Raw genomic sequence first — 15,448 nt, 5'->3', positions numbered from 1 at the left:
ATGTATCAGCATAGAACCAGCATAGAAGTCCCGGCGGCCCTGACAACCCCCACTGGTTCAAGGAAATTTCTAGATGTCCACGTGTGAGACAGAAACACTGCATAAATTTTAAATATCTGAACATTCTAAAACAAATACAATATTAAATAAAGGAGGCAAGTTCCACATAATGTTAAATAAAGCACATTTAGGTCTAGAAAAGCATAGTATTTATAAAATTGCAAAATGTCCATGTTTGGCTAGTTGACATTTTTTACACAAAGGTTTTATATATATATATATATATATATATATATATATATATATATATATATATATATATATATATATATATATATATATATATATATATATATATATTTAAATACAAATATCAAGTTTTTCACAACTGAAGAGTCAGTAATGAGTTTTTTAAATATTACAAACAGTAGTATTAAACACATGTATACAAAGAACTATACAAATGTTTGAATTTAAACAATGGGTTCTTTTTAACAGTTTTTTTTTGTACTGAGAACTAAATACCAATCCTTAGCTAGAATGGCCTCTATGTCAACTTGCACTGTCAGGAATTGACTAACAATGGGGGCTGTGTAGTCTTTAGCCTTAGTCTTGTATAAAAGCACAGGTGACACCAGTCAGACAACAAGCAGAATCAGCTTCAGCTTCCCCTTTTGGAATCACTGAGCATCAGCCAGCGCAACCATGAAGGTAAACCTCATTCTAGGACTGTTTCCACATAGTTGAACTCCCACATTTTTTTATTTGGTTTAATTTACTTTACATCAGTAAAATATTAACTTTAAATTTTCAGGTCACCTTCTTTGAGGACAGAAACTTCCAGGGTCGCTCTTATGACTGTATGGGCGACTGTGCTGACATGCACTCCTACATGAGCCGCTGTCACTCTTGCAGAGTGGAGAGTGGCTGCTGGATGATGTATGATCAGCCCAACTACATGGGAAGTGGATATTTCTTCAGGAGGGGAGAGTATGCTGATTACATGTCCATGTTTGGAATGAGCAACTGCATCAGGTCCTGCCGTATGATCCCTATGGTGAGCCCAATGTTAAGTTTATATAAGATACAGATAAAAAATACTTTTTTGTGTATAAAAATGTCAGCTTAATAAACTTGAAAACTATGAACTCTTTCACTACAGTACAGGGGATCCTACAGAATGAGGATTTACGAGAGGGGAGAACTTTTGGAGGTCAGATGTACGAGATGATGGATGACTGTGACAACGTCATGGACCGTTACCGCATGTCTCACTGCCAGTCCTGTCATGTGATGGATGGCCACTGGCTCTTTATGACCAGCCCCACTACAGAGGCAGGATGTGGCACTTCGGGCCTGGACAGTACAGGAACTTCAGCAATTATGGTGGCATGAGATTCATGAGCATGAGGCGTATCATGGACTCTTGGTACTAATGATCTGAAAACTCAATAAAATAAATATTTTTTAAATTAAATCTCTCTCTTGAAAATGAATATCCCACTGAGATAAAAATAACTCAATAATCTATGAATGCTTGCTTAATTTATTTACTTTTTGTAATTGTTTGTACATGTTGAGAACAAACAGATACACAGTGTTTGAATTATTAGATTTTGCTTATCCTAGTACAATACCCTTAAATATCATTATTATCATCATCATCATGAAAAAGGCTTATCTCAGCAGTTTGTGCTGTAACACAGCATACTTTAGTGTGTGTTTATTTTTTCTAGCACTGGCTGTTGTGTTTACCCAACAGTTAGTTAATGAAAGAGTCAAGTTCACACATATTGAAAACAATACACCCCCCACCCCCAACAAGCAAACCCAGCAGCAATGCTGCATCAAACCAAAATAATTTTCACATATTTTCTGGACTGAATTGCTGCATTTCTTTAGTGAAAATCTTTGCTACACATTTTATGCCACATACAAAAGACAAAATAGCCGTTAGCTAAAAGCAATGTATGTTACCTACATAGTTAATGGCAGTTGCTGATGTTAACATTCACGAAAAATCGTCTTTTATATTCTTTAATTTGCTAGATCACACTGTTATTCATAAGTTTAACAATTAATTAGTGCTAGTTAATCCATTGAAAAAAAAAAATTATTTGTTATGATGATCTTCAGTCATTTGCTTCCATGTTTGGAGTGGCGGTATTTTTTGTTGACATCAACTTGAGGGCCTCCATAGCAATTGCATAGCAATTTTGTTAACAATGCTCCTCTTACCGTTAGTTTGCTATGAGGGAATGAAAAAGCCTCTGATGACATATCTATCGGCATGAACAGGGTGAGAAATAAAAGCTGGACACAAATGCCTTTTGTTATACATCAAATCAAGTGGCTTTCACAGGGGGGATCCTTAGCGAGAGTTTGAGTTAAGAGAGTCAATACACAAGATATTTGTCAGAAAGAAAGACACTGCTGGCAGTACATTTCCATGATGAGCAATGGATTGAGAAACTTCAAGTCAAGTTGGCTTTATTGTCATTTCAACAATATACAGTGCAGTACACAGTGAACCGAAACAGTGTTCCTCAGGACCAAGGTGCTACATCAAACAACATAAATTGACAACATAAAAAATCTGGTGAATGAACTATATTATCTCTACCAGCTCATGACAAATGAATGTCAATATTTATCAATATGAAGACTGGTCCATACTTTGAAAAAATGTGGACACCTCTGTTCTGGGGAAGGAGAGATTTGCAAAAAATGGCCCTTTTCAGATGGGTTCAGCATGATTAAGCTACATTGTCAAAGGTTGCCACAGGGTGGTCACCCCAGGCGTGAAGCACATGTCATAATTCAGTCAAGTCATACTTCAGTCAAAATTGTGACTCAAATATTTTCCTATTCATAATTTAGTTTACAAACCAATTTCAGATAAATCATGATCCCGTGGTCTTTCATAACTTGGCTCTGAGTGGGAGAATAAAGAAAAATGTTTGTCAGATAAATCAGTAATACTGGCATCCTTATTTCTGTCAACAACAAATTATTATCTTAAAGAAAAGGAGTAATTCCTGGTGCTACCATTCACCCGATTTGAATGTTATTACTCGATTGCATGGGCGTAATCAGTAGTTTTCAGCTGATAGATGTGGGCCAGTAGGGGACTTCTGTGAATACTGGTCAGCTCAGAAGGCTGTTATCATCCATCCACATGGTTAATCAGCTATATTAATAGAGAAGACTCCAGATCCAGATCTGTTTTCACATTACTGTGATGGTTGGGTTTAGGGTTGGGGTCGGGTAGACGTTAATAAAATACAATTAATGGGAAATTTAACAAATTATATAAATAACTCTCCTTAACTTCCGTCCGCAGCCATATGTGATCTAAAGCTGCTTAAACATGTGGATGGAAGATAACAGTTTTCTGAGCCTACTAGTAGGTGCAGAAGGCCCCTACTGGCCCATATCTACCAGCTGATAACAACTGATAAACCCCATTCAATCAAGTGATAACATTCGAATCGACTGTACCATTTCATTACAACACCCCTCACTCTAAGGTGGTACCTTGAATAAGGTCATGAAGCAGTAAATCCCAGGCAGTTCAAGAGCAAAGTAAGTTTGTACACTAAAAAGCATTGGTTCAAAGGTTATGTGCATACATAAAGTACATTTTATGTTCACAACAATGTAATAAAACTTGCTGTTTTCTTGTAAGCAACACATGGCAGAGAGGCATCTATGCTCGACCTTCAGGGCTTCATGACAGTAATATGCATGTGCACATATCTAGACTATTTAACCTGAACTGAAATAGGTAGGAAAACTCAAACTCAGATTGCCCGAAGCACAATGGTACTACAGTATATGTCAGCACAACCCGCCAAGAGGCTATCGGCATATCAGTTTCTCGAGAACGACACCCTCAAATGGAAACCATGCGTGCCAAAAATCTATATCCTGAGCTGATCCAGAACTTGAACTAGAACCTTCTATGGACAAAGGACATCGGCTAGAGACTGCAACTATGTCCATCACCTACCAGGAGCTATTGCTTTGTTTATCAGGCAGCTTATCATGGTGGTCTGTTTAATCTACCTGAATGACACTAAGCACATTCCAGACTCCAAAATCATTTGTTGACATATAAAGTGACTCAATTTAAAGATGAAAAAATATTCTCAAACCACTAAAAGTGTCATTTTAAGTCTCCATGCTTATCTAAAAGTACCATTTTAATACATTAAAATATAATAAAAGTATGATAAATGGAAATATTGTACAACCTCAAATCAGAAAAAAGGTTGGGACAGTATAGAAAACGCAAATAAAAAAGAAAGTAGTGATTTTTACATTTACATTGACTTGTACTTCATTGTAGACAATACAACAGCATATTATTTAATGTGTTCTTCATGAATTTTATTTATTGTAAACACATAATTTTGGTAATTATATGTAAAAACATAATTTTGGTTCTTGCAACACATTAAAAAAAAAGTTGGAACAGTAAAGCATTTACCATTTGTAGTGTTGCCATTTCTATTCACAACACTTAAAAGATATTAAAGGACTAAAGACACCAAGTGATGAAGTGTTTCAGGTGTAATTTTGTCCCATTCTTCCTGCAAAGGTGGGGCAACATTTTGTGCTTGAAAATGTGCAAACACATTCTCTATTTGTGAAAGAAATGCTTCATTTAGGACTGTTGTGCTACAACTGTCATTTAACCAAAAGCAGAAAATCCAGGCTTTTAAAAGCAGAAAAAAATTATGTTGATATGATTATTATGATAATGATTGGCAGAAGTGACTTATTGTTAAGTCCAATCCAGATAAATCCGAAGTACAAAGAACTACATACCAAGCTGTAGCTAGAAAGGTCTCTATGCCAACTTGCATAGTCAGGAACTGAGTAACAATAGGTACTGTGTAGTCTTTAGTCTTGGTCTTGTATAAAGGGACAGGTGACAGCAGTCAGTTAACAGTCAGAATCAGCTTCAGCTTCTCCTGTGTGAACCACTAAGGATCATCCAGTGCAAACATGAAGGTAAACCTCATTCTAGCACCCATTTCATTCAGTAAAACTCAAAAATGATTTGACATAGTTGAACTTTTCATAACAAAAACATTATATTTGATTTTTTAGGTCACCTTCTTTGAGGACAGGAACTTCCAGGGTCGCTCTTATGAGTGTATGGGCGACTGTGGTGACTTCTCCTCCTACATGAGCCGTTGTCACTCTTGCAGAGTTGACAGTGGCTGCTGGATGATGTACGATCAGCCCAACTACATGGGAAGTGGATATTTCTTCAGGAGGGGAGAGTATGCTGATTACATGTCTATGTTTGGAATGAACAACTGCATCAGGTCCTGCCGTATGATCCCTATGGTAAGCCCAATGTTAAGTTTATATAAGATACAGATTAATGCAGTTTTGAGGGTAAAGATTTCTGCTTAATAAACTTGAAAATAACAGACTTCTGTTTCACTACAGTACAGGGGATCCTACAGAATGAGGATCTACGAGAGGGATAATTTCATGGGTCAGATGTACGAGATGATGGATGACTGTGACAACATCATGGACCGTTACCGCATGTCTCACTGCCAGTCCTGCCATGTGATGGACGGCCACTGGCTGTTTTATGACCAGCCCCACTACAGAGGCAGGATGTGGCACTTCGGGCCTGGACAGTACAGGAACTTCAGCAATTATGGTGGCATGAGATTCATGAGCATGAGGCGTATCATGGACTCTTGGTACTAGAGTTTCAATAAAACAATTTCTATACATTACTAAAAATTCTGTTCTGAAAATTTGTGACGTGAGTCTTGAAATTACCACAATGATTAGGTTCCTGTTTTAGAGTTGATAATAACAATCCTCTGTGAGGACATACATATCTATGACTGGTTTCACAAGAACAAGACAAGATGAGATTTAATCACTAAATAAATAAATAAATAAGTATATACATATTAGGGGTGTAACGGTTCACAAAATCACGGTTCAGATCGATACAACACAGTGGTGTCACGGTTCGCCATGTTTTCGATACAGAAAAAAAAGAAAAAAAGCCTGAGGATTTCTCTGATAAATTTTTTTTTAATGTATTAAAACTAACATCATAAAAGTATGATTTTTTTCTTTTACTTTAAACAGTGATAGAGCTATACTTCCAGGGTTTCTGCTTAGCAGCAAATCAAACAAATCCTTCTTTATACTTCAAACCAAAAAGCTTCCTAAAAAATAAATATAATATTGTAGTAGTTAAAAAATTAAAAAAAAAAAAAATTTTGTTTTTATATGGAACTCAGTTTTAATCTATTTAAGTATTTTTTTTTTTTTTCAGAAAGATGAGTGTCCACCTTTTCTTCAGACAGCACAGATCTGCTTGATTTGACTGTCACCTGCCATTTTAGTGGATCTGAAAGCAGTAATTATCTGACTGAAATGGGCTTATGAAGGAATAATGTAACGGGGCTCTATTACATTTAACATTTTCTTAAAACCCGAAATTTCCACTACAGATTAAGATCGTTATAAATGTAAATGTACAGCTATAAATGTACAGATCGCCTCTGTGATTTGTTTAGCCCTGTTTGAATCTGTAGGAATTGCCTGAATGCTGTTCCAGTTCCAGTTACTGATTCCGTGATGTCAGTGTTGATATGCTCAAATATTACCGCTAAAATAGCTTACTGTCATAGCTCAATGTCATTGTTTTTTTCCACCACTCCCTTGGTGGTTTTGATGGTGCACGACGTATCTGAAGAGCGTTGGAGGTGTGTGTTCGATGATTCTGAGCGGCGGGGGTGCGTTGTGCCCAACATACCTGAAGAGCTGGGAGGGATGCGGTGGAGAGGGGTATGCGACGTATTTAAGGACGCACGAGGGAGACGCACGATTTCCAAAAATCTTCCGAAACTTCCAGGAGACTTGGGATGTCTGGGATTACATTAATGTTACTAGCCTTTTTGCGAGCTAGTGTAGTGCGTGCCTGACTGGAGTAGCGTTTGGAGGTGGGGTCCAGGGTTTCTGGGGCAACAGGGGCGGAGCCAGCATGAGCAGGCTGACACAGAAGGCAGCAAGATTGCTAACTAGCGCATCATGCTTTATTAAAGTGATATTCTGAGTTCAAAAGCGATGTGACAACGGGTAAGGCAGCATGTTGTCTGCCACTTCATTTGGGATGCCACATTGAGCGTTGTTGCACTGAAAACATTATATTTTGTACTTATTCTCTTTTATCTTTTAGATGTTAGTCTGAATCGAATCGTTCGGTTTGTAATGCGTACTGAACCGAAAGTCTCGTACCGAAGGGTTCAATACGAATATGCATATCGTTACACCCTTAATACATATGTATACAGACACAAACACAGTGGTGTGAAAAAGCGCCCCCTCACTGATTTATTATATTTCTGCATGTTTGTCACACTTTAATGTTTCAGATAATCAAACCAATTTAATTTAGTCAATTATAACTAAAGTAAACACATTATGCATTTGTAATTGAAAGGTTTTTATTATTATTCAATGTCTCTAGCCACACCCAGGCCTCATTTCTGCCAAACATCACAATCAAGAAACCACCTAAATAGGACCTGCTTTACAAAGTAAAGTACACTAAAGTATCCTCAAAGCCTAGACATTAAGCCAAGATCCATAGATAGTTAAAAATAATTTAAATCTTACAGCCTGGAAAACGTTATAAAGCCATTTTTAAAGCTTTGGTACTGCAGCGAACCACAATGAGAGCCATATACAAATGGCAAAAACATTGAACAGTAGAGAATGTTCCCAGGAGTGGCCGGCCAACCACAATTACCCAAAGCACAGTCACAACACATCCAAGAGGTCACAAAAGACCCCACAACAACCCTCACTTGTCTCAGTTAATGTGAGTATTTATAACTCCACCATAAGCAAAAGAAACCAGGCAAACCAGTTCCAAGACAAAAAACACTAAATAAACAGATATGGCTACTGAGAATGCTCGAGTGAAGGAACGTTACCACTCGTGACATCGGTGTATTTCACACAAGTACACAGAATGCTCTGACACAAGAAAGACAAGACCAGCAGGAGGCAGTTATGTAACATACTGAACTGGGGTCCGTTCTTCATACATGGATAACTCAATTAGCTGGATCTGGTTATTGACAATTTGATTTGTTCTTAAAATTTCATCTGACAGTTGTCATGGCATCAGGTCTGGAAGCTCAAACCTGCTTGGGAGCAGGCTTACTTCATATAAACAGTATTAGATTGTATAATTTCAAGCAAAGATGATACAGAAAGTATGTACTTAAGTTTGTAAATTGTATTTGCATTTCATTATGTGTGTTGTAAGAGTAACACCACATTTAAAAGCCAACAGTAAAATATGGTGGTGGTAGTATGATGGTCTGGGCCTGTTTGGCTGCTTTAGGACCAGGAATACTTGCTGTGGTAAATGGAACCACAAATTCTGCTGTGTAACACAATACCCTGAAGGAGATGTTGGCCATCTGTTAGTTACCTCAAGCTGAAGCAAACGTGGGTTTTGCAGCAAGACAATGATCCAAAGCACACTAGCAAGACCACTTCTGAATGGCTGAAGAAAAACAAAATGAGGATTTTGGTGGGGCCTGGTTTAGTCCTGACCTTAATCCAATTGAGATGCTGTGGCATGAACTTGAAGGTGGTTCATGCTCAAAAACCCTTCACTGTAACTGAATTACAACAAATCTGCAAAAATGAGTTGGCCAGAAATCCTCCACAGACCTGTAACAGACTCATTGCAAGTAATTGAAAATGTTTCATTGCAGTTTCTGCTGCTAAGCATGGCTCAACCAGTTATTAGGTTTAGGGGCAAACACTTGTTTTTTATACAGGGCTATGTGGTTTTGTATTATGTTTTCCCTTAATAATCAAACCTTATTTTTTAAAAATGCATGATGTGGTTACGTGTGTTATATTTGACTAATATTTAAATTTGTTTGATGATATGAAACATTAAAGTGTGAACAATATGCAAAAATAACAAATCGGTAAGGGGCAAACACTTTTTTACACCATACAGAATGTATGTGTATGTTAAAAATTTATAGATATTGATAAATAATTTATTAAGTAATAATAGGTAAATAATGTAAACACTGCAAACTGTCTTCTCATAAACTCAACTGACAGCCAAGCAATTGCACAAAATATTATAAATAGTATAAATAAAAGTAAATAATAATAAAATAATATCCTTTTGAGGGCGATCAATAATGGCAAAAAAATAATTGTAATCAAAGTAGTGCTCTCTTGAAACTCAAACAAAAACAAGATGTTTCTTCAAGCATAAAAGATGGTAGTTCCCTACACTGAACAGTCTAATATGTGGTCACTGTTACAAGGTAGCATGGTTTAGAGCCATGGGAATGGAACGAAGCCCGTGGTGATGAGCATAACCTGGCCACCATAGGGAGGAGTTCTGAAAGGACGATGACAGAGGAAGATAAAAGAGTACCAGGCAGGGGACAATATGTTTGGTTTTGGTTGCTATTTAGGCACAAGCTGTCCGCTTAAATTATTTTTATTAAAACGTTTAAAACATTTGCTCGTTCATGTCTCCTTTTCTTTGAATTATGGAGATTTAACCATGTAATCATGTAATTTTTGGGGATTTATTTTTGGTGTTTTTGCCTTTATTGGGATATGAAAGTATGTAGACAGGAAACAAAGTTGGAGAGAGAGTGATAGATGGGAGGGGTAGGGGGAAATGTTGAGAACCCCACCTCAAATGGAAACCATGCATGCCAAAGACCTATAGCCTGAGTTGATCCAGACCTTGAACTATAGTCTTCATTTTACTAAGCAAGGGACTGCAGCCATGTCTATCACCTACTAGGAGCTGTTGCTTTGTTTATCAGGCAGCTCATCATGGCCTTCTGTTTAATTGACCTGAATAACACTAAGCACATTAGCACTCTTGTGCCCTCCATCAAGACTCATACTCTTGTGGTCATATCCAACTGTTTAGATTTCCCAGACATTTCCGGAGACCTCCCTCTCCTGCTGGTACCCTCCAGTCTCTAGTGCTTCCAGTAGTTCCGCTCAGCTTCCCACTGGTTCCTTCTCTAAGAACTCTTATAAGTCTCAGACTCAAAATATTTGTTGACATTAAATGACTCCATTTAAGGATGAAAGAGCATTCCCAACTACTAAAAAGTATCACTTTAAATCTCCATACCTATCTATTTTAACAATTTAAAATATAAATGTAGCTGCAAGCAGCAATTACTGGGGCCAAGCAGCCCAGCTGCCACATCATTAACAAGCACAGCAACAAGCTACAGAATCAACTGTAAAATTCTATAACTTTTTGGCAGCATGGGCTGAGCCAAATTTGGTTTAACTTAGGATAATGATCTATGGAAACAACAGATTTTCAAACTAATTCAAGATGGTGGACAGGAAATAGTGTCAATTACGGAATAAATTATGTCAATGTTCTCTGTATGATCCAAGAAATCTGCAAGACCAGTCTCATGACAATAGACAAAACTATTAAAAAGTCATTTAATAAATTTTGTATGATTTCCATTGATAGCATTTAATTGTTTGTCAATTTTACCCAGAAGGTGGTGCAAACTGATGTAGTTTGGTCAATGTCAGGTCAAAATCACACACTTTAAGTTTGGTTTCAATACTTTAAACCATTGCAGTGATTTAGCCTGTAAACCCCAGCATTACATCAAGTTAGCGCATATGCTAATTGACAACTGTTTTTCTATCGAATTGAATACCATAACTTTTGGTCAAAATGGTCTGAAGATGATCCGAGTCAAATTTAATGAAGATTGGACCAAGTTAAAAAAGAACGGTTTGAACAAAATCAAAATGGCGGACAGGAGTTTTGGCAGATTATAGCATAATCTAGGAAGGAATGTATGAAGACAAGTTTCAAGACAAGTTTCGTAACAATAGACAAAACTAGTCAAAATAATTAGCATTTTTAGAAATTTCGCTATAACGTTTGACCTATAGGTGGCGCTGTGACAAAACATTCAAAGCACATTCAGGGCACAGTCCCGAACACTCATGCTGAGTTTCATAACAATTCACCCATGCGTCCGTAAAATATAACAATCTTTGACATAATTTAAGATTGATGATGCCCAAAATGGTTGACCTGGGAAAATCAGACTTTATTTGGCTCGGCGTGCTCCACTGGATGTGAAGATACCAGTTTTATTAACTTTGGACCAAGCGTTAAGAAGTTATAAGCAAAAAAAGCCATTTTATGTATCTCCGGACCACTAGGGGGCAGTGCACTGAAAGTGTAGCTCACTTCAGACCATTGTTATGATAACACACACCAAGTTTGGTGTGAATACGTCAATGTGTTATGGAGATAACACCTTTTCACAAGCTCTACGTTAAATTTGTTTGCAAGTTAATCAAAAACGGTTCGTCTAATTACCTTGAATTGCGTAACTTTTGGTCAGCATGACTCAATTTTGGTAAAAAATGGACAGATGGCCTAGGACGAGTTCATTCAAATAGGTTTTATTAAAAATTCTAAATAGCAAAAAAAATTCATGATGGAAAATTATGATTTAAAGTGTGCGTTTGAATCAGCTTGAGCCAAGGATTCAGAGGGAATATTTTAGTTTTTGTTTAAATTTTTTACTGTAGCCCATTCGATTCAAAAGTTTTAAAGATAAACATAAGTGGACAAGTGGTGGCACTAAAGAGTTTGATGGGTACAAATTTGTTGTAGTTGAAGATCAGACTGACCTCTATCAGTGTGCCAAAGTTTGCGCAAATGCCGCAAACCGTTCAAAGGCTGCCATAGACTCCCAAGGCTGAGGAAGAAGATTCCGGAAGAATAATAAGAAGAACTGGAATGGATACAATAGGTGCCTATGCACCTTCAGTGCTTGGCCCTAATAAAAATATGATACATGTAAATACTGTATAGAATTGCACTACTATTTTTAGTAGTCTTGTAGGCTTGCTAGCATAGATAAAATTTAATCTAGCTAAGAAATAATACTTTTAGTTATATTTAATGGCACATAACCAATACAGAGAACTGGAAAATCATAAAAAAAATCCAAATAATTCTTAGTACTAAGAACTACATACCAAGCTATAGCTAGAAAGGTCTCTATGTCAACTTGCATAGTCAGGAATTGAGTAACAATAGGAGCTGTGTAGTCTTTAGTCTTGGTCTTGTATAAAAGGACAGGTGACAGCAGTCAGCAGCCAGAATCAGCTTCAGCTTCTCCTTTGTGGAACCACTGACAGCACAAACATGAAGGTAAACCTCATTCTAACACCCATTTCATACAGTAAAACTCAAAAAATTATTTGACATGCTTTAACGTTTCATAACAAAAATATTTTATTTGAACTTTTCAGGTCACCTTCTTTGAGGACAGGAACTTCCAGGGTCGCTCTTATGAGTGTATGGGCGACTGTGGAGACTTCTCCTCCTACATGAGCCGTTGTCACTCTTGCAGAGTGGACAGTGGCTGCTGGATGATGTATGATCAGCCCAACTACATGGGAAGTGGTTATTTCTTCAGGAGGGGAGAATATGCTGATTACATGTCCATGTTTGGAATGAACAACTGCATCAGGTCTTGCCGTATGATCCCTATGGTAAGCCCAATGTTAAGCTAATACAAGATACAGATAAATGCATTTTCTGCATAAGGTTTTCTGCTTAATAAACTTGAAAATAACAGACTTCTGTTTCACTACAGTACAGGGGATCCTACAGGATGAGGATTTACGAGAGGGAGAACTTCGGAGGTCAGATGTACGAGATGATGGATGACTGTGACAACGTCATGGACCGTTACCGCATGTCTCACTGCCAGTCCTGCCATGTGATGGACGGCCACTGGCTCTTTTATGACCAGCCCCACTACAGAGGCAGGATGTGGCACTTCGGGCCTGGACAGTACAGGAACTTCAGCAATTATGGTGGCATGAGATTCATGAGCATGAGGCGTATCATGGACTCTTGGTACTAGTGTTTCATTAAAAGAATTACTATGCAACACTAAAAACTCTGTTCTAAAATTGTGTCACTTTTTAATGAAAACAAGAAAAAAGGAGAAATGTGAAAAATTTTAAACTACTCACATATGTATGATTTTTCACTTTTCATTTTTGCATAGTAACACTTTACAAAATGGGTGCACTAATATTCATTAATTAATGCTAAACTAATGTACAGATAATCATGACCTAATATATAACTCATGAAAAATGAATCCATTTATTGATTATTGATTACAGTCTATATGATTCACAAATCAAGTAATCCGAGCACAGGTGAAACATGCTCCCGTGGAGAAGAACGAGTAAGCACTCGAACAGCAGAATTCTGAATCTACTACAACCTGTTGAGATATTTAGCTGGAAGACCAGAAAACAAGACATTACAGAAGTCCAATCTAGATGTAATAAAGATGTGTATAAGCCTTACCCCATCAGCAAAATCAAGAAAATATCTGAACCGTGCAATGTTCTTAAGATGGTAAAAATAAATTTTTATCAATAGTTAGCTGAGGATCAAAGATAACACCAAGATTCTGCACCTGAGAAAAAGGAAGTACTATTCTTAAAGAATTTCCCGAAATAAAGGAAATTTATGTACCAGTTGAGAGACTTTTTAGCCAGGGAAGTGTAGTGTTTTCTCCAAAAGTAAACAAACTGTCTAACTGTCTAAGGTTTGAGAGTAGGCATGGGACGATATACTGTGGTTTGGAAAAGTAAAGGTTTTGAAACCGTCAACTGGACAACAGTATCTTCAGCAGAAATTATATACAAGATGCCGTTTTAAATTGTAATATAATCTCTGTTTTGGAACCTAATGAAAACAGCAGAAGTTACTGCTTCAAAATATTTTAATCGCAATCCCGTGAAAACAGGACATTTTTATCAAAGGTTATCATACCGTCAGAATCTTATACCGGTCCATGCCTATTTGAGAGACTTCTTCTCATGTGGTCAAACCATTGGTTTAAAGGCTAAAAATATGCACTCATTTGCACACATCTGTTATATTTCAGAGCACTTATGTTATATAAATGCATAACAATTTTGTTTCAATAAAGAGATGTGGAGACAGGGGTTGGTTTTAAACACAGCTTTATTGTGAGAATGGTCAGGCAGGCAGGGGTTGTAAACCAGCATTAACAGCATAAAAGACAACCAGTAGCCTAATTTGTATTACAGGCAAAAGGTTCAGGGCAGGCAGCAAAGAATCTAGAACACAATATAAATGGTCCAAAAGTCAAAAACACAGGATTGCGAGAAACATAGAAAACCACTTACAGAATTGTAGCTATACAAGACTCAACAAGATGTGAGGTGTTTAAATAGTCTGTGTAATCAGTAATCATAAGTTTCAGCTGTGTGTGTGTGTGTGTGTGTGTGTGTGTGTGTGTGTGTGTGTGTGTGTGTGTGTGTGAGTGTGTGTGTGTGTGTTTGTGTGTGTGTCTGTGTGTGTGCAGATTGCTGCGGTCACACTAGAGTTTGTGCATGGAAAATTCTGTAGTACTGCGCTGTGAAAAGGGGCGGGATTAAACAAGATGATTAGACACTAAAAAAAGAGAGCGATTGGTCCATGTTTTAAATTTCTGTCCAGAGCGGTCATGTTTTGATCTTTGTTTGGTCTCACGCAATCATGTGATGCAATTTCGCAGGTCAGAGTTCACCAAGCTTGAACTTTCAAACACAGCGAACTGCGAAACTTGTCGCACAAGCTTGCGTTTCCAGTCTGACGCATTCGCGTACGTATGAATGCAAGTCTATGGGAAGAAAAGTGCAGTGTGACTGCAGATTTATTGTCAGATGAGGCAGAAGTTGATAGGTGTAATGACTTCACTTCTTGGAGTTGTAGTTCGGCAGGATACAGGAAGTAATCTTCATTGAAGACAACACCGCTGGTGATCACGACAGTTGCATGCTGTGATTTAAAAAAAAATTATATATACACACATATAATATATGTTTATGGATATATATAGAACAGTTTACTTTCCATAAGTTGCTGAAATGCAACTCTTAATTTGTGGTTAGTTTAAAAATTGCTCATAGATTTCATTTTTGAGCAGCAGTTATGTTTTAGATTTAAATGAATAACATTTATGGTTATCTACAATAGTAATAGTAATTAAGTAATTAAGATACTTTTTGAATGAAGTAGCTAGAAATTGTAACTAGTTACTAGCGTCACCTGCATTACATAGTAGGGCAGTAATTACTACAGGAAAGGGGATCATTTACTTTCTTAAAAAAGAGAGATGGTAGCCTGTCTAAGATTAAGAGGGAGTGTGCAAGATTCTAAAGAAATTAAACATATTTAAGATTACTGGAGAGAGCTTATCAGCAAACGCCTTAAAAATCAGAAGGATAACCATCTAGCCCTGGGCTTTTCCCATTCTGCACTTCTAATGCCTCTTTGATGTCCTGTTCG

At 37.2% G+C, this 15,448-nt stretch overlaps 1 protein-coding gene and 2 pseudogenes across 1 annotated transcript; all 3 read left to right on the top strand.

Moving 5' to 3' along the window:
- Nucleotides 1-1,436, top strand: LOC130234648 (gamma-crystallin M2-like; annotated as a pseudogene).
- A 2,528-nt stretch (nt 1,437-3,964) lies between these two features.
- On the top strand, nt 3,965-5,739 carry LOC130234647 (gamma-crystallin M2-like; annotated as a pseudogene).
- A 6,529-nt stretch (nt 5,740-12,268) lies between these two features.
- On the top strand, nt 12,269-12,995 carry LOC130234646 (gamma-crystallin M2-like). Its single transcript, XM_056464887.1, has 3 exons — nt 12,269-12,274; nt 12,367-12,618; nt 12,723-12,995. The coding sequence occupies exons 1-3, from the start codon at nt 12,269-12,271 to the stop codon at nt 12,993-12,995; spliced, it is 531 nt and encodes a 176-aa protein (XP_056320862.1).
- Nucleotides 12,996-15,448: the final 2,453 nt, after the last annotated feature.

Source organism: Danio aesculapii, chromosome 9, assembly GCF_903798145.1.
Source record: "Danio aesculapii chromosome 9, fDanAes4.1, whole genome shotgun sequence".
Lineage (NCBI taxonomy): Eukaryota > Metazoa > Chordata > Actinopteri > Cypriniformes > Danionidae > Danio > Danio aesculapii.
Note: the sequence above shows the minus strand (reverse complement) of the source record. Positions and strands in the feature narration are given on the sequence as shown.

Excerpts from the sequence above, each read along its gene's own strand:
- LOC130234646 (XM_056464887.1), top strand. Across the intron at positions 12,619-12,722 it reads CTTGCCGTATGATCCCTATG|TACAGGGGATCCTACAGGAT; the intron begins GTAAGCCCAATG and ends GTTTCACTACAG.